The 19,962-nt window shown below is 32.9% G+C and overlaps 2 protein-coding genes across 3 annotated transcripts; one reads left to right on the top strand and one right to left on the bottom strand.

Annotated features, from left to right (window-relative positions):
- Nucleotides 1-6,767: 6,767 nt before the first annotated feature.
- Nucleotides 6,768-8,528, top strand: LOC131050649 (heavy metal-associated isoprenylated plant protein 4-like). Its single transcript, XM_059210771.1, has 3 exons — nt 6,768-6,877; nt 6,975-7,050; nt 7,761-8,528. Exons 1-3 carry the CDS (start codon nt 6,869-6,871, stop codon nt 8,273-8,275), a joined length of 600 nt encoding a protein of 199 aa, XP_059066754.1. The 5' UTR covers nt 6,768-6,868; the 3' UTR covers nt 8,276-8,528.
- Nucleotides 8,529-17,140: 8,612 nt separating this feature from the next.
- Nucleotides 17,141-18,826, bottom strand: LOC131050639 (heavy metal-associated isoprenylated plant protein 20). 2 transcript variants are annotated; one of them, XM_057984844.2, is made up of 3 exons: nt 18,536-18,826; nt 17,698-17,779; nt 17,141-17,505 (listed from the first exon to the last, which is right to left on the bottom strand). In XM_057984844.2, exons 1-3 carry the CDS (start codon nt 18,551-18,553, stop codon nt 17,366-17,368), a joined length of 240 nt encoding a protein of 79 aa, XP_057840827.1. In that variant the 5' UTR covers nt 18,554-18,826; the 3' UTR covers nt 17,141-17,365. The 2 variants fall into 2 exon arrangements, 1 of the variants encoding a protein (XP_057840827.1); XR_009106990.1 differs by lacking the exon at nt 18,536-18,826 and having other exon boundaries at nt 17,274-17,495; nt 17,698-17,781.
- Nucleotides 18,827-19,962: the final 1,136 nt, after the last annotated feature.

Raw genomic sequence — 19,962 nt, 5'->3', positions numbered from 1 at the left:
TATTGAGAGAGGAGGTTGAGTCCTTTCCTCTAGAAGCTCCATGGTGCTAACCTAGAAATTACAGAGTATTTCGCAAAAAACTAGAAGGATGATGGAATTGTTCCCTCTAGGAGGAAGATAAAGATATATGAGAATCTCATTGGGGAGATTACTGGGCTCTCCGCACAGGGGATGAAGTTCTTTTGCAACAGAAATTTTTTGGATGAAGTAGTCATCAAATTCCCCAAAACTGATGAGGAAAGGGAGGCACTGGTCAAAATATCTAATAATTATTTTGATGTCGAGAAGGTAAAGACGCTATGGAGGGAGGTGCTTAGAGTTATCATGGAATATATCATGGTGGATGGAAGATTTACCAAATTCTACGGCTACCATTTTGCCCTCAATCATTTTCAACTCAATGTGAGGATTTCATTTTCTTACTACATGCTTTGCTCTTTGAAACATAGTATTAAGAAACACCAAAAAAGCCCTAGGAAGTATCATGTCTTGCATGTTGGCTTTATTTAGTTAATCCATGAGCATTTTGTAAATATGTTGGCCCCATCTAACCCCATTTGGCCTTCGACATTAGAAGGTTATAATATTGATATTAGCATGTCTGAGGACAAAGGCAAATGAAAAACTGAATGGCAAGAGGAAAAGACTTCCACCCCTAAGATTGTGTTGAAGAAAACCTTACAAAGAAAGCCCTCTAATAAAAAAGTCTCCTCTATGAAAACCTTCACTGGCACTTCTCAAAAAGCTAAAAACAAGGAGAAAGCCCTCCTCAAGAAAAAGTTGGTTTCTTATTCTAAGGATTCTCTAGTGGATTCTTCTGCTGCCCTAGATTCTATTGATGGCTCCCATACCTCTTACCCTCTCACCAAAAGAGAAAATAGGCATAGATTCCTTGGAGATCTTAGACCTGAAGACCACTACTTCAAGCGTGACTGGAAATTCCCTGACGACATACTAGCAATAGCAAGAAATGGGGCGATTGACTACTTCAGGATTATTAAGTGGGTTTTTCATGAAATTAAGGACCTGAGCATAAAGAATAGGGTTTTCTCTAGTAAGCTGGATGAAATTGAAGCTAAAGGGGTGCCTCAAAAGGTAGCTGGGGTTTTATGGACCGAGGAAGAGAAGACATTGATGGTCGAGTGCGTTCAAAGAGTCGTTGAGCTCATGGATAAGATGAAGAAGGAAAACAAGAAAAAGATGAACTATCTGGAAGGGGAAATTGGCAAAATCCGGGAAACCATGAACTCCATCATGAAGCAAAGCCACATAATTGTGAAGAATTCTGCTACTACAATTAGTACCTTCATGGATAAGTTGGAAAAAGCTCAGCAGGGGACCCTATTTGTGGACTTAGACGCTGACAAAGACAAAAGCCAGAAATAGGATTTCGACCCCTTGAAGAGGACTAGAGCCAACCTGAAGAGAAAAGCGGATTCTGCACCTCAGGAGATCCCCAAGATGAAGAAGGTGGCTCAGGAAATGAGTAACCTTGAAGCTGAGATTACTAATTCCTTAAAGTCCTTAGGTTAGTTTTGTTTGTCTGGTGTTGGCTTTTTGCTGACTTTTGGCTCGTTGTTGCTGTCCTTTTTTCTTTGTTATGCAACTTTCCTATCTTAGTGATCTTTGTTTGAATATTTTATCTTTCTTGTAAACTCTATGGTTTTGGGTCCCTGTAAACCCCATTTTTTCCTTAATAAAAAATGAACAAATCGATTCATCATTAGAACATGGTTCTTGTTTGGAACTTGTGATAGCTCCATCTATTGTGCTTGATGTGGCTCCTCTCGCGTGTTGTCCACCTTCCTGAAATAATGATCTTTGCAAGATCAAGGGGAGGACGACGTCCTTGATTAGCCTCATTAGCACCGTAAATTCTCTCTCTCTCTCTCCTTTATTTCTTATTTGTGACATTCTTCTATTTTTTGTCCCTAGTGTTGTCTACTTGAGGATGATGTAAAACATTGAGATCTTTTTTGGTCTCTTCTATGTCAAAAAATTCATTCAACTTAATGATTCACCCAATGACCACCTTGATCTTGCCCCAAATTAGGGCAGGACTAGGGTGTGGCACCTTGGTCACCCTTAATGGGGACTTGTCCTTGGGCCCCTCCCCCTGACCTATCTCAAATTTGAAGCGGGAAAACCCCTCTATGTCGGCTCATGTCAGGAAATTAATCAATTAATCCTATGGGAAATTATATAAGAGGGATTTCGCCTCTCATTTGACAACACACAATAATTATCAAGCATCCGAGCATTCAAGAGATCAAGCATTCAAACATTCAAGAGCAATTGAGCATTTTCAGTCTTCTTTCAAGCTTTGGAGCAGCAATAGAGTCAAGATTTCAAGCATTGAAGAGGAGATCATCATTCTAATTCATGAAATCATAATTCCATCTGGAAGCAAGCAAAACTTCACAAGGTGGTACAAGCATTTCATTTTTAGTCAATTCAACATCTTCTCAAAGAGGAGGATTTCTACTTTCAGTCATTTCAATTACACTATTTTAACCACTTGGTTAATTCCAAAACCGAGGTTTGACCTAAAGGAATATCCCTATACCCAACACATTTCCTCTTTCCTTATGTGTTCAGGAAGCAGGTTCACTGTTGTTCTTCTAGAGTTAAGCTTTATTTGTAGAGACGAAAAAACCCTTTTTGACACGTGGAAAGTTTGGAGGACCAAGAGGGGGGCGATGTGGTCCAGACACATGGTCCCAACAAATTTTGGCAAATTTCGTGAGTAGCTCTGAATCATCTCAAACTTCTCAGATCCAGGTGCACGATAAAATCCCTAATCTGCAGCTCACTATTTTCTCATATTTGTCTTCATTTCTGACACTTAGTCTTAATTCAACTAGTCAACTTACAAAAGAGGGTTAAATACATTCCAGATACAACACATCTACTTACTATTTAATCCTTGTATCATTTAGGATTGGATCTAGTAGAGTCATCCCCTCTTTTGAATGTAAAGTCCTCCGGGTGAAAATTAACCTAGTGATTTGTCCTTTCCATGTGGTGAATTTGCTAAGTTTCCAATTTTCCACTTTACAAAATCAATTATTTAATATCCTCTTTCATTTAAGTATGGCAATTTTACTTACTAGTTCTATATTAACATACATGAATAAATTCAAAGTGTTGTATTTAAGTTATCCAAGGGTAGCTTTGTTGTTTGGTCCCACATCTATTTGTTGTTCCAATGTTTTTGGTTGAATTTGTGATGGGTTGTGGCCCTCTCAAATTACATTAATAAGAAACATACATGAATCAATTAAATTTGGATGCTAAAGTGTGAGGAAAAATATAGATATGAAAATAATTTGTGTAATACTTTTCCTTTATTATTTAACATCTAGACTCATATTTTGTTCTTTAATACAAATTACAACAATCTTTTATGACCTTTTTTCCTATGAATTATCTTTGAGTGCATAACCAACTTCATATTCAACCTTTACAAACATAAACACAAAATATTATTTTCATTTATCATCATCAATAGATATTTGATGCTATCACCAGTACAAATTTATGTGGTTAGTTCAACAATGTTGAAAATATGCTTTTCTAAAATTTGGATAGCTACCTTTCTCTCTAATGCATACATTTTTTTTGGATGCAAATAGTAAAAAAATTCATAGATAAACCCATGAAAATGCTAGCAAAAAGGAAAATAAAGAAAAAATAATATAAGCATTCAGAAGCGTGAGCACAACATAGTTGAGAAGTCATTATATTATACCTACATTTATATTAATTACTCTATTCATTTCAAATTTTCCAAAGCCAATCATTACTCAATCTTTACATTCATGTATGGGGATTGATTGTAATTAAAGAATTACTCAAAAGTGAACATGACACTATTGTTTATAAGATATTGTATCTTGAAGATAACTTGCAATATTGCAATGAAAAATAGTAATTATATAGGACATCATCATAGATAAAAGTTACTACTATAGAAATACAAATTTTAATGGACCAAAAAAAACAAAATCATATCACAAACATGAACTATAGATACAATCCAACAATACTATTACAACATTGGAGCTAATTTTTTTGAAATGTTGCCGCTCAAAAACTCCCGCCCAGTGGCTTGCGTTCTGGGGAGGACGCTTGGAGGAAGCCCTTCGGCCTGCGTTGTCCCTGGTCTTGGAGGTAGCCCTTCGGCCTGCGCTGTCCTTGGTCCTAGAGGTTGCCCTTCAGCCTGCGCTGTCCCTAGTCCTAGAGGTAGCCCTTGTGCTGTTAGTGGGGCTGCTACGAGTTTGTATGCAGATCAATTAGGTAAGGAGACTTAGTCATTCCCTGTTTGTTGCTCCATTGCTGTTAACTTGGATGATGAAATGATTAATGAAATAAATCAAGTGGTCTCTGATCTATCTTCTCATGCGGTTAGCTATCAATTTAAAGGCTTTTGGCGTAGTCTTCCAGGGCTTCATGATTGGGTCTCTAAGCAGTGGGAGCCCCTTATTTCAGACTCGTTGCAGATTTTCCCTTTGGCCAAGGGTTTCTTTGTTGCTAAGTTTGAAAATGCAGCTGACAGAAAGATTATTCTTTGTGATCATTTTTTTATTTGGGAGAACCGTCACCCTTTGATGATTAAACCATGGCATGAGGACTTCGTCCCTTTGTCTAAATCCTTCTATAAGATGCCAATCTGGGTTAGAATCCCTAACCTCCCTCTTCACTTTTGGGTGGATCCACTTCTTGAGGTTGTGGGGGATGCTTTGGGAGATTTTCTGATGGTAGATGCTGAGTCTTCTGATATCCTTCATTCTACTTATGCTCGTATCTTGGTGGACATTGATGCTTCTAAGGGGTTGCCTGAGGAGATTAAACTATCGACTCCCAAGGGTTTCTGGATCCAACCTTTGGATTATGAAGGCATTCCCTTTAGATGCAGAAGGTGCTTCAAGACAGGTCATGTAGCGGCTAAATGTGATTTACACAAATTTAAAGCAAAGAAGCCTCCATCTTGGTGGATTGGGGATTCCTCCCACCATTACACGATGTTAAAGGGCTCTTCTCAGATGGGTACGGGGCTTGATATTTCTCCAGAAAATGTTGTTGAATATGCTCCTCCTGCCTCTAGTGAGATGGTTCGTTCGGAGCCATTTGACGGTTCGGAGTTGTCAAATGCTACAGGATCTGCCCCTCTTGCTGGTTTTGACAGGTCTGAGGGTGTTGTTCATGTGTCTAGGGAGGTTGCTGGAGTAGTCCTTATGCCTATTGTTGTTTCCAAGGGTGTTTCTGACCCAAGTCTTGCTATGCCTGTTGGAGCTTCATTGCTTGTTGGTTGTCCCTCAGTCGGTGGTTTGGAGGTGTCAAATGCTGTTGGATCTACCCCTATTGCTAGTTTTGACAGGTCTGAGTGTGTTGTTCATGTGTCTAGGGAGGTTGTTGAAGCAGTCCCTATGCCTGCTGTTGTTTCCAGGGGTGTTTCTGACCCAAGTCCAGCTATGTCTATTAGAGCTTCGTTGCTTGCTAGCTATCCCCCAGCTGCTAATTTTCCTGCGTTAAATTCGTTGGAGTGGCAAGATGAGGTTGCTAAAGTTGAAGATGGTTGGAGAATGGTAAAAGGTAAATGGTCTAAGAGGTCCTCGCCTTCTTTTGACATGACCCTTCGATCCCACATGAAGGGGCCAAAAGGGAAATCCTAAGTGAGGGGGTTGTCTTAGCCCTTGTGGGCAATTGTGCTCTATTTGTTTTGGGGTGCCTGTAGTTCCTCAGGCATCTTGTCTCTTTGGGGTTTCTACCCTTTCTTTATCCGGTAGGCCTGCTAGTTTGCTATGTCTATTCTTTTTCACAGCTTCATTGCTTTTGTTGGAAGTTGCTGGGTCAATTGTGCTAGTTTTTGGCTGTGGTTTTCATTGTTAATATCTTTGCACAACCTGCTTTGCTGGTTTCTAGATCCTAGTAAAATCTTTTGAGTTTCGGGTCCCTTCAAAACCTGTTGTATGGGGTTTCTAGTCCCCTTAAAACCTGTTTTCTCTTATTCAAAAACATGACCTATAGATACAAGACTGACATGTAGAAAAACCTCAAAAAGATGTAATTATTTGATCTACCAACTTTTGATCCCAATTTGATAAGAAATAAAAATAATACTAAAATTTAGAAATAACTAAACTTTAAAAGTCTAGATTCTAATTTTTATTCTATAAACAATCTCTTCTCCCTCTTTAATTTAAATCATAAGAAAAATATTTAACAATTCATTATCTATTATCTTCATATTTAAACTCTACATTAAAAAATATAATTAAAAAAACACATCATTTTTAATCTTTACAATTACATCATATGATAAATTGTAGTTTATGTTAATACTTAAATTTGTGTTGATCTTATTCTCAAACAATTTTTTACAATAAATATAAATTATCTTTCTTTCCTTAGAATACTTAAACGTACCATTATATATGTACGAATAATCTATTCAAAATGTCTATTGTCATTAATATAATGGTTTAATATTTTGGTTATATTTTTACAGTACAAAAGTAGCCATCAAATTGACAATTTTACAAATTACTTATCCATGTGCATATTACACTATGAATAATGCTAGTTGGTTTACTTAAACATCAGAAGACTTGCACAGGGCTGTACAAAAGCACTGTATGCAATTACTACAACATCTTAAAAAATAAACTTTAAATAATGTCCACGGGACTTGGTCAAGCAGTTTCTGAGATCAAAGATATTTTAGCCACAAAAAAGCAGGATACTGGATGTCCACTGCCCTTGATAAATAGGTATCAAATTTGCATTCTTTGAACATCTGAAGTGCAATTTAGAGGCAGATTAGAGCTTTGTGGAGGTAGATAGGCTTGCTGTAAGATTCCCCAGGATGGCTTATGTAAGGCGTTTGTCTGTTGTATTCTTTTTTTGTTTTAAAAGTGTTACAAAAGAGAAACTATTAATCTCATATGTTGTCGTATGGTTTGTCATTTCAGAGGACTGTCATCAGCATCGACACGGATTGCTACAAATGCAAGAAAGTTGCCTTGCATTCTATTACAAAAATAGATGGTATAATTATGTTGTACAAAATTATTCTATTTTTCGTTTGTTTCGACTTTCATATGTTACTTCAAAAATATTGGTACTCATAGTGCACGATTATTAAGGTATTTGTACATAAGTATTGGCAATTTTAAGTGCATGATTGTTGGGCATCTTTAAAGAAGTATCAAGCAACACTTTGAGATCTGTATTTCTTAACTGTTGCATATATATAGTGTGCATGATACTACCCAGAAGCCTGAACAACAGGTATAAGTAGTTAAGTCCATGCGGAAGAAACAAAAAACAATCATCAAAATCTAATATTAGACCTTTTAGAATATGTGAATGCACAAAATCGATTATAACAAATACTGGTACACTTCCCTAATTTATAAATTGTTCTTCAAATTCCTCCATTTACAAATTCTCTCATTCTAACTTGTTTGGAAACCTAAACTTAACGTATTATTATGAGTCTACGATAGGTAAACAAAAGGGTATGTGTATAATTTTTGTTATTCTCATGACTGCCATCTTCTCTACAGTCTAACTGAGTTTCATGCAAGATTGATCAGTTTTTTCGATTTTTCTACATCCATGTTTTCATCTCTCTTCTTGTTGAAGTCTACCATGTTTTCAAGTCAAGATGGACCTCATATTCGTCATGGAAATGGAATTCCATTGTGTCACCTTTGCTGTTTGATGTTTATTCTTGGGTTATCACTTGATTACAGGAATAAATACTGTTTCCATCAACACGAAGGAGAGGACCATAACTGTGGATGGAGATGCAGATCCAGTGTGCATTGTCAACAAAATAAAAAGCAAAATCAAATGTGCTCGCCTGGTTTCAACTGGACCTCCACCATCATCCCAAAAAACAGAGGAGGAAAAGAAGAAAGAGGAGGAGGAGAAGAAGAAGAAAGAGGAGGAGGAGAAGAAGAAGAAGAAGGAGAAGAAGAAGAAGAAAGAGGAGGAGGAGAAGAAAAAGAAAGAGGAGGAAGAGATGAAGAAAAAAAAGGAGATGGAAAAGAAAGATGATGGAAAATGCAAGATTATAATGTGTCCAAAGTATCCACCATGCACGGGGTACTGCTCATGTACACCTCCTCAACACTGTGGATGTTCTACATGTTCAAGCAAATCGGGTATAATCCCATGGCCTGGGTATCATCCTCCTAAGCCTCCTGCTAATGAAGTTTGGTATTTCTGGAATGATGAAAATCCAAGATCCTGTACAGTTTGTTAAATCAAGAGTCTTCATTCTACTACATGTACTACGTATGATATTAATGAATGTCCTGAAAAGTTGGTATACAAGTTACTTTTTAATGTTTAAATGTGGTAGTATGTAAGTCTTGGGGTGTCAGCAGTCAAGTGTATTCTGTTGCATAAGTGGAGGGAGGAACTTATCTTTTGTTTCACAAGAGATAAGTGTCTACCATACATTATGAGATGCTTTTATGTGTTAATAAAGTAGCGATATTTCCTTGTACACAACAGTCGTGAAAAGGATTGAAATATAGTTTTGCTAATATTTCTCTGTTGGAATTTAAGTATGCATTAAACGTTACTACTGTGATAAGGTGGAAGGGAATCCGCACCAGACATTACTGGTCCCCGGAATGCTTGTTATTGTGATTGGGGAAATAGACAGCTTTGTTTTCTATATCCAATTAATAATTAAAATATAGCAAATTTTCACTAATCTATAATAGAAGTATATTTAAATAGAGGAGAGGGATCTGTAGTTGGATTAATTTCATGGGCATGCAATTATTACATGGAATATTGTAAAGATTGGATTAATTTCATGAGCATGCAATCTTTACATGGAATATTGTAAAGGTTTCTATTTTTTCTTTTAAATGTAAAGTGAATATTTATCCATCTACAATTTGAAGATGTGACTGATCACACAACTTTGTCAAAATAACATGTCTAGTGTAAAGTGTCGTAAAAATGCCTTTTTAAAGATTTAACCAAAACTTAATCTGAAAAACCCTAGTAGTTAAATAAAGATATCATTTATAGTTAGTAAAATATCATATTTTTATTTAAAATAATTTATATGTAATTATATAAATGAACCAAATAATAAGCTATTCTTCATAATGCTATTTGTCAAAATAACATTGTTTCTACTGAAAAAGTTGTTGTTTCCTCATTGTGCATCTACTGACCCACCTATTGAAACACTAAAAGTGGTTTCTTCTCCTCCTCCAAAGCCTTTAAGTGTTGATAACAACTCTAAGTGGATGGTTGAACAAATAAGTAAGAAAGATGTAAAGATGGCTAAGGCTACTTCTAGTTCTATTCAGTCCTAACTTTGGCTAACTTTGCTTAACTCTTCGGTAACTCTATTGTTTGTTTGATTGTTTCTTTGATTACCTTTGGGTAACTTTTGTATTTTAGGTAAGGATGCTTGTTAAGTAGTCTCAAAGCTCTATTTCAAATTGATTGTAATTGATTGTATCACTTTGTTTTGATTTACATTGTCTAGTAGTATGCCCAAAATTGTTGCATTTAAAACATTTTACCATATTTGAAAATCCATAATTTTGTTTGTGTCCAAACATAGGAGTTCTGTGCTTCATAAATCTGCAAGTACTAACCTTGTGACCAAATTTATTGTAATAAAAACAATATCCATTGAAGAAACCAAATCTAAAAGATCTGTTAAGAGAATATGTTGGATTTCTGTTTGTTGTCTTAAAATTCTGATTTTCTATTTTGTCCTTACAAAAACCAACACCAGTCAGATCTTTGTGATGTTTTTGTTTATCAAGAATATCATTCAGATGCATAGTACTCTCATATTGACCAACTTGTTTTTGCAGAGAAGAAACTTGTTGTTCTAAAACTTTGATTTTCTTATCTCTATCTTCAAGAAGAGATTTTAGATTTTCATTTGCTAAATTTGAATCATTCAATTCAACTCATAGAATCTGATTTGAACTTTCTTGTGAGACTACTAATTTTTTTAATCTTTTTATTTCTTTGAGAGCACAGAGTAACTCTCCCTCAAGATCAATTGCACTTTGGTCTAGAACAGATTGATTTTCAGATTTGCTAGTTGAAGAAGATTCTATTTCTACCATAAATAGTGTCTCATCTCCTTCACAAGGTGAATCATCTGATTCTCCTTCAGAGTCTTCTTTTGTGAAGAGACTCTTCTCTTTCTTAAAGGTATTGAATTTCTTTATAGGATTCCACATTTTCTTTTTGTAGAATTTTTCTGGTTTTTCTTCTTCGCTATTTAGATCACTTAGAGGACATTGAGCAGCAAAGTGCCCAGTTTTCCCACAATTAAAACATTTGAAGGGTAATTTACCCTTATATTTATTTTTCAATTTTCTAACAAGTAGAGCTTCAATAGCATCTAAAAGTTCAGATTCACTATCACGTTCTTCTTTCTTTTCTACTCTAAAAGCTATTTTTTTTTAAGTAGAGGAATTGCTACCAATTCTCATTTCATAGGCAGTAAGAATACCTTGCTGATTATCAAGAGTCATTGTAGAAAAGTTTTTCTTTTCTTCTAAGGTTGAAACCTTAGTTTCAAATTTTGGCAATAAGGTTCTAATGACTTTTCTAACAACATCTTGTTCATCCATTGTTTCACCAAGACCTCTTCTAGAGTTTACTATCTCATCAATTCTTAGAAAATAGCTTGCAATAGTTTCATCATCTTTCATTCTCAATGCCTCAAATTGATTTTTGAGTGTGAGAATCTTTGATTCTTTTACTTTTTTATCTCTTTGATAAATTGTTTCTAGTTTATCCCAAATCTCATGGGCAGACTTACAATGCATGACCTTTACAAACACATCCTTTGTAAGACCACATAGGAGTGCATGTTTGGCCCTAGCATTTAATTCATATTTTGTTTTATCATCAGGGTCTGTAGGAATAATATCGGGAACTTTATACTTAGTTGTAACAATTTTCCACACATTAAGATCAACAGAGATCAAATATGTTTCCATTCGAATTCTCCATAACACATAATCAGTGCCATCAAAAAGAAGAGCTCTGGAAAGTGAAGCACCTTCTTGATTTTGAGCCATTTGAACTTCCAAACAACCAGGAACAATCCCCAGGAAAGACCTATATGGAGGGATCCTATGCTCTAATACCACTTGTTGGAAGTGAATTGACTCTAAGAGGGGGAGGGGGGGGGGGGGGGGGGGCGGGGGGTGAATTAGAGTCTAAGAAATTAACTCATACAAGAAGTTTTGAAAGAGAAGTTGAAATTTCAGAAATAAAGTAAATAACATTTAATTTTATAAATGACACAGTAACATGGAACTTGCAGATATAAAACAACAATTGTATGAATTAGCACAATGCAAAACAAATGAAATAATCCAACATATCAGAGCATGAAACTAATGGAAAACTTTTGACACATGACACAAATATTTCATGAGTGGAAAACCCTCTTGGGGTAGAAAAACCACTCATAAAGATCCTTTTTATTATAACAATGAGAACCAAATCTATACATTGTGTTCAAGGAGCAACAACCACATCATAATTGCAGAAATATACTTGTGCAACTTTGAGATTATAAGAGTACAACTGAAACAATTTCCTTTTACAAATATATTGCTATAAAGTGCAGAGAAATCACATACTCTGTATACTCTGTTATTTGTATGAAATACAATAATCCTTTCTACCCTTGATTTCCAAAATCAAATTCACACTGAACTTCTGAAAAAATAGAGTTTTCACACTATGCAATGAAAAACCCTTTCAATCTTTTTCACTGATCACAACAAGTAACGCACAGTTTTCCCTACCTTTTTTTTTTTTTCACACTCACACACACTTTTCCAAAATGTCACGGCCATGATATGTATAAATGCCCAAAGATGTAGAATCGGTTCCAAAACTGAAATGAACTGTTTTTCTTTTTAAATCAAAATTGTTCGAAAAACAACCTTCCAAATATACCTTCCAAAATAGGGTAACTATATTAGTTAGTGTTTCTAAACAGAAACATGATTTTTGTATAACATTTAAAAATAGTTATAAATCTGCTCCAGAAAACTGAAATCCGTATGAACAACGAATCTCTTGTTTATAGCATATAAAACCCTTGTAAAACTTTTGTTATCTTTAAAAAAAATAGTTACATGACCGTAAAAAAAGAACCATCAAACTCTTTATTCCTGCTCATCTCTTTTTACAAAAGAGAAAAATATTTTGCAACTTTTTTACTGCTTTGTAAAAATCTGAAATAGAAAAATCATTATTAAAGCCTTCAAATTACCCATGGCGGCACCTTCTAGGGTTTGTGCAACAAAATAAAACACTGTTGTTGTTTTTTGTTTCTTTTACCACTTAAGAAACCAAAATATAAAATAGGATTTCAAAACATTTGAGGTCCACAATAGAGTCTCGTGAAAGAATGCCAGGTAAGTTGATGCCAAGTCATTACGTGGTTGTACACATCATAAATTTCACTGAACAATATGCAGATGAGGCATGATAGCATTATTAATAAAAAAATGCCAATGATTTATCAACATGCCTTCCAAGATGTCACCCTTTTTTTTTTGGCGTCAAGGACAATCAAGAGTCAACAAGGAGAAGAAGAAGAAAGAGGAGGAGGAGGAGGAGGAGAAAAAGAAAGAGGAGGAAGAGAAAAGAAAAAGGAGGAGAAGGAGAAGGAGCAAGATTATAATGTGTCCAAAGTATCCACCATGCACGGGGTACTGTTCATGTACACCTCCTCAACACTGTGGATGTTCAAGCAAATCGAATATAATCCCATGGCCTGGGTATTATCCTCCTAAGCCTCCTGCTAATGAAGTATGGTATTTCTGGAATGATGAAAATCCAAGTTCCTGTAAAATTCGTTAGATCAAGAGTCTTCATTCTATCACTTGTACTACGTATGATATTAATGATTGTCATGAAAAGTAGGTCTACAAGTCACTTTTAATGTTTAAATGTGATAGTATGTAAGTCGTGGGGTGTCAGTAGTCAAGTGTAGTCTGTTGCATAAGTGGAGGGAGGAACTTATCTTTTGTCTACCATACATTATGAGATGCCTTTATGTGTTAATAAAGTAGTGATATTTCCTTGTACACAACAGTCGTGAAAAGGATTGAAATATAGTTTTGCTAATATTTCTCTGTTGGAATTTAAGTATGCATTAAACGTTATTACTGTGATGAGGTGGAATGGAATCCGCACCAGAAATTACTGGTCCCCGGAATGCTTGTTATTGTGATTGGGGAAATAGACAGCTTTGTTTTCTATAATCTCTAATAGAAGTATATTTAAATAAAGGAGAAGGATTTGTAGTTGGATTAATTTCATGAGCATGCAATTATTACATGGAATATTGTAAAGATTTTTATTTTTTCTTTTAAATGTAAAGTGAATATTTATCCATCTACAATTTGGAGATGTGACTGATCATACAATTTCGTCAAAATAACATGTCTAGTGTGAAGTGTCGTCAAAATGTCTTTTAAAAGATTTAACCAAAACTTAATCTGAAAAACCCTAGTAGTTAAATAAAGATATCATTTATAGTTAGTAAAATATCATATTTTTATTTAAAATAATTATTATGTAATTATGTAAATGAACCAAATAATGAGCTATTCTTCATAATTCTATTTGTCAAAATAACATTGTTTATACTGAAAAAGCTGTTGTTTCAAGCTCTATTATTCTTCCTCATTGTGGGTCTACTGACCCACCTATTGAAACAGTAAAAGTGGTTTCTTCTCCTCCTCCAAAGCCTTTGAGTGTTGATAACAACTCTAGGTGGATGGTTGAACAAATAAGTAAGAAAGATGTAAAGATGGCTAAGGCTGCTTCTAGTTCTATTCAGTCCTAACTTTGGTTAACTCTTCGGTAACTCTTTTGTTTGTTTGATCTTATTCTTTGATTACCTTTGGGTAACTTTTGTATTTTAGGTTAGGATGCTTGTTAAGTAGTCTCAAAGCTCTATTTCAAATTGATTGTATCTTGTAATGGTTTAGGGCCCTTCCCAACTTATATTAATAAAAACATAAATAAACCAATTACCTATTGGTAACCATAAATATTTGTTATCTCAAACTTTTATATCCATAACAAATAGAACAATAATTGAACACAAAAAACAAGTTTTTTGTGAAAAACACAACACCTAAATATTTAAAATGCAATTTATAGATCCAACACAAATGGAAAAATGAGGAACACTAAAACTTTTTGATAATCCATCATATTTAATGAGAAAATACAAGTTATTTATTGTGCTTACCTTTTATATTTGTGATAGGAAAAATTATTAATATTAAATACTCCAATGGATATGTAATATTATTCCAATAGTTGTACACATAAGAATAATATTTTTTCACTAAGAACACTAATTGTTTAAATAAGCATCATATTTTATTAAATGAATATCTTATTTATAAATAACACACTTATAATGAATAGTTATGATATTTTATTTGAAACAAAAAAGTTATTTATTTTACTTTCTAGTGAATGTATTTATATTTTTTCATATAGCATTCTAATGTGTTTAATTATGGGTCCATAATGACCAATATTAGGTTATTTTTTATCTACGTGTTGATTATTTATTTATAATATCCAGTAGAAATATGTGGTAGGACTGGACAATATAAGCATAAGTGTTATAACAACAATTGGACCCTAAACAACTACTAGTTGTTCTCCACTATTTATGCAAGGCACTTAATCTAAACAAAATAATTATAAATTTATTTTTTCTTAAAAATAAATATATATTATATGTAATAATTATTTTCATAAATAAGATTATTTAAGAATAATATACAATATGTACTATTTTTTAAAAGTAAAGATCTAAAATATGAATGATGGATTTCCAGAAGTAAAGTTAAAAATTAATATAAATGATATTTTTAATTTGATAATATTCACATCAATATTTTAGATCTTATTCTATGATCCCTTATAGTCCATAATAGTAATTATTGTATATGATATATTGTGGACCTCTAACTCATCTTTTGATAGATCATGGAGTATATCGAAAATATTATATAAAAAATTATGACATAGATAGATGGAATGTCAAATTTTCATTTGATTAAAACTAAAATTTATATATAAGTGTAATAATGAATAACTAAACACTAGAATATATATGTCCATGTATATATATATTGTAAATAGTTTTGATAGACACAAGAACATCCAAGCTAAAGAGTACCGCTTCAAAAATTTGAAATGTATGGAAAAAATTTAGCATGACTTGTCGTACCTAAAAATTAATTATGTTATATATCTACATCATTTTTAAAGTTGCAAAGAACTAAAATGTGTACATTGAGAAGTATATTTATTACTATTGAATATATTGAACATCAAAATTGCATATTGAATTATCTCTTATACTGGCATGATATTCTTATCACCAAAAAATATTAAACACTATTTTAAATAATCTAAGATTCAAGATATTTGAATATATTCAACCATGCTTTATTTCTTTTTTTTTTAAAAATTAATTTATTTTTCATCTTTAATTTTATTGTCAAATTACCAAACTTAATTTTTTCAAAATACTTTTTAAAAATTCAATACAATCAAATTAAAAAAAAAAAAATTAAAATTCAAGCATGCCATTCAATTTTATTTTAATATCACTTAAATCCATTTTAAAAGAGACTGCTGTCTTTAGATGGGGCGAGAGATTTAATTCTCTCTTCTATCTATTTAGACTTAATTATTTAAGTGGAAGTAGTCCAAAAACTATGCAATTATTTTAGCAAAAATTTTGAAAATGTTCATGGTTTTTTGTATACTTTTTCAAAAAAATGTATGTCAAAGTTAGTTAATTTAATATTATTCCTTTTCTACCAATAATCGTAAGATTTTATTGATTTCAGAGAATATTACAGTCCCGTTTAGTTCCAAATACTATTTACTACTTTCCTTTGGTCATGCAAGACTAGGCACATCAAATTTCATGCAATATTTAAACTAGAAGCAACGAACATTAGCCCAACAAAGTATCATGCAAAAATTGATGATGGTAAAATGTGAGGGATGGTGAAACATTTAGCCTTATGTGTTACCTAAACAAGGCTGATTTTGTATGATCTCCTATAGCCTCCAATTGTATGATCTCATTCTCCTTTTTTTGTCTTGCTGAATATATCTCTTGGAGTGAAAAATTTAAGAAATTCTCTCTTAAAAATTTAATAAAATTTTGATGAATATTTAATTTTTTTATAAAGAAAATACTAATTTTTATTGATAAATCTTTCATTTTTTTAATGAAAAATATTAATTTTATTGGAAATTTTTTTATATCAATTTTTTTTGGTAGAAAATATTTGCAAATATTGGAAAATAATAAGAATATGCATTAATTACTATTCCTAATTCTTTCATTTAAAAAAATATTTTTATAGAAAAGTAGACGTGTGAAGGTGGAAATCATTAATAAGTTTAAGGGGCAAACAATACTTTATTTAGTTACAATTTGTAACGCTCATGGGGCCAAAAATTGCTTTGAGACCATTGATTTTCATTGAGGACGACAATTCAAAAAAAAATTCAATTCTCATGAGCATTACAACTTGTAGGTAAAATTTACTTCATGGAATACAATGAAGGTTACTAGATTATATTTAAAATCAATGATGACAACTAAAGATTGTTGATATAATCCTGAAGTAACTAATAATTGTGATATATTATTGGTGAATAAATTATAAAATATTGGTGAATTTGATCTAATCATGTATCAAATATTGTAGTGAATCTTTGAGTTAAAAAAAATCAATAAAATAAATTCTCGGGCGATTTAAATGACACTAAAATAAAAATTTGTAAAAGTGTGGCGATTTGAGTCACCTTAAAAATTGAACTTATTAGCCAAACTTTGATTCCCAAATTTCAAAAAATAACCAATTGACAATTGATGAATATTAGCCACTAAAAATTTCACTGAAAATAACATCAATAGATCACCTATAAACTACCCTATGAACACATATTCTTAACAAAGATTCCAAATATCAACTCTCTTTTTGGAAACTATTCATCACCTTTCTTTATGTACTTGTGGTCTTCTATTACACTCAAAAAAAAAAAAAAAAAACTCTATTTTTTTAGAGCTACATTAATGTTTTAGAAGTTCACAAAAAAATATATTCATTGCATATATTCATATGATGTTTACTATATGATTGTGATTTGAAGCTAAAAGTGAAAAAACGAATAATATGGAATGTTTTCAACGTGAGAGCATTATACTTTTCTTTCCTTGAGGTCTGAGTACATAGAATAATGATTTTGAAAATCTTTGCATATGTAGCAATCACTCATTTATTGTACTCTCCAAGACTTCTACTTTCTTCCTTGTCTTTTTGGCAATTTGCTTTACTAACTCCTCTGGTTCAAATGGTCCACTTACAGTCACTTTGTTCTCCTTCTTCTCGATCACATGGCTATGGATATCTCATGTATTACACACCAAAGAAACCTTTTAGGTCATTTGAATAATAATCAAATCAACGCAATAATAAATCCTTTTATTACTACAGTGAAACTTCCACAAACTTTTCAGTTAAAATATTTTGTGGACCTGTTAAAGATATGTGCACTACCTCCTTCAAACAAGCAATAAGAATAAGATGGAAAGCCTTTTACCGTATATTTTCATCAGAGCTTTCCTTACTTTATTGTAGCATCCCAAGCAGTCCATTTTTATTCTCAACACTAAAGTATGACTCTGCACCACAATCATAAAAAAACATTAAAATCTTATCAAATTTGAAAGTTTAAATGTTCTTTCAGCCTTATTCTATCTTCACAGGTGAATCATTTAAACATGCTTTCCTATGTTCGCTCATACAAACATAATAGATTTTTAAATCACTTTTATTTTCAATAATATCATCATGGGTGTGTGAATTGCTAGGGCTGGGTTTGGATTTGTCTAGGGAATTTATCACCGCTAGAGTTTAATGAGATTTAGTTTTCTGGGAATATGTTTTTGAATGTTGTAATCAGCAATTTAGCTACAGTTATATTGTTACATTCCTCACAATGTTAGCACGGCACATCTTTTGGTACCAGTGGACAGTAGGAGAGACTGGATCTCATGACCTTGTGCTAATTACAAGAAGCTTCATTACAGTTATATTGGTTACGTCTCTCCTAATTGTTTCTTTACATGACCACACTGGTGCGACACGCCCTCCTATACCAGTGGACAGTAGGAAGAGAGTGAATCTAATGACCTTATGCTTACCATAAGAAGATCTCCTCAATGAAACCAGACCTCCAGCCCAAAACTTATTTACTCTTTAATCAAAATAGCTAACTAGATAATATACAAAGAACTGCAATACTTGTAGCTACACACCATTTGCATGAACTATCATCTCTGTTTTGAGATCTTTGGAAGAAAAAACAATAAGAAAAACAAAACCCACCAAATCATTCTTAGTTCAGAAGAAGAGAAAAGCACAGAAAATCATCTTACCTTTACTTCTTCCGACATTACTCCCCTTGTGCAGCACAAATGAATTGTTAAGTCTCTTTACTTTGTGTGTACTGTACTCCCTCTTTAGCAGACTAAAGTAAGCTTGGGAATCGATCCCACGACCCCTTGAAAACTAATTATCATGGCTTACAAATAACTGGAGAATCTAAAATCCACCGCCATGAGAGCAGTAGTCTGCCAAGAAAAACCAATACCAAGTCGTAATATTCCTTTGCAGAAATCACGCGAACCTGCAGAATACTAAAAATGGAGTTTCTATACTCAACGAGTGGTGAGTTATATGCAAAGCTTTGTGGGCAGGAAATTTATTCTTGCCTTATATTGTAAGTCATTTTTATTTGATTGCTACGTGATTAACAATATTCTGTCTATCTTTAACGTCGTTGCAATAATTTTCTTTTTCTTTACAAGCTGAGAGAAACATGGTGGGAGACCACATGTCTGGTGTGCATTATTATTCTACTCTCTCTACTGTATTTTAAGGCCTCTTTTTCAGTTGATGGACATGGCAATTCAGAAACACACTGTTTAAAAAGAGTGACATTCACCCAAAAGTTACCTCATTTGTAGGAAAATTTAGTGTTTTCCCCATCATTCTCTTTGATTTTTGTCCAAACCCTAAATTAGGGGCCATACTTTTTGACCATATGTATTTCTATTGTATATTTTAGCAATTATTCTTGGGTAATTTTTGACTTCACCTTTGAGCTTTTCTAGAAACATGTCACTTTGATAGTTACTGTCATTTTCCGGAAAGATTTTATAATGTGCCAACTTCTTCATTGTTTGTTATTAGTGCATGAGTCTCTATCATTGCATGGCTTGGTTGGATTGATTGGATCTTTGTGTGATGTAAATTTAATCTAACCTCCATAAAGGGTTGGAAGTTAAAAAGGAGCTTCAACTTCACTACAAAGGCTAGAAAGTTAAAAAGGTGTTTTTGATAAATATAAGGCTAATGAGTAGGGTGGGACTCTTCAAACTAAGGTTTATTAATAGATTGTTTTTTAATTTTGATTTGAAGGTAATTTATTATAATAAATGATGATTTGCTTTGAATTAAAAGATATTATAAGAAATAGTTAATTTAATAAGATTTTCTTTATATAAAATTTAGTGATAAGTTCTTAAAGGTGTTATGGTAAAATATATTGATTAAATGTTTATTTGTAGAGTTTTGGCTTTTTATTTGGTATGAAGTAATTTTGATTTTGTTTGTGAAAAAATTTAAATGGAGTCAGAAATTTGTTGTTATGACCATGCTATGGATACTTTTCTCTGTAAGCATTTTGTTTGTCGATTTATTATTTAGTTCTTGTTCTTTATTCTATGCCCTAGTAGCATTCTTTGTCTATGATTTGAATATATTTCAATTTGAGTGATTTGCACATACTTAAAAAGTGTTA

This window comes from Cryptomeria japonica, chromosome 8 (assembly GCF_030272615.1).
Source record: "Cryptomeria japonica chromosome 8, Sugi_1.0, whole genome shotgun sequence".
In the NCBI taxonomy this organism is placed as follows: domain Eukaryota; kingdom Viridiplantae; phylum Streptophyta; class Pinopsida; order Cupressales; family Cupressaceae; genus Cryptomeria; species Cryptomeria japonica.
This window is presented reverse-complemented; position numbering and strand designations above follow the sequence as displayed.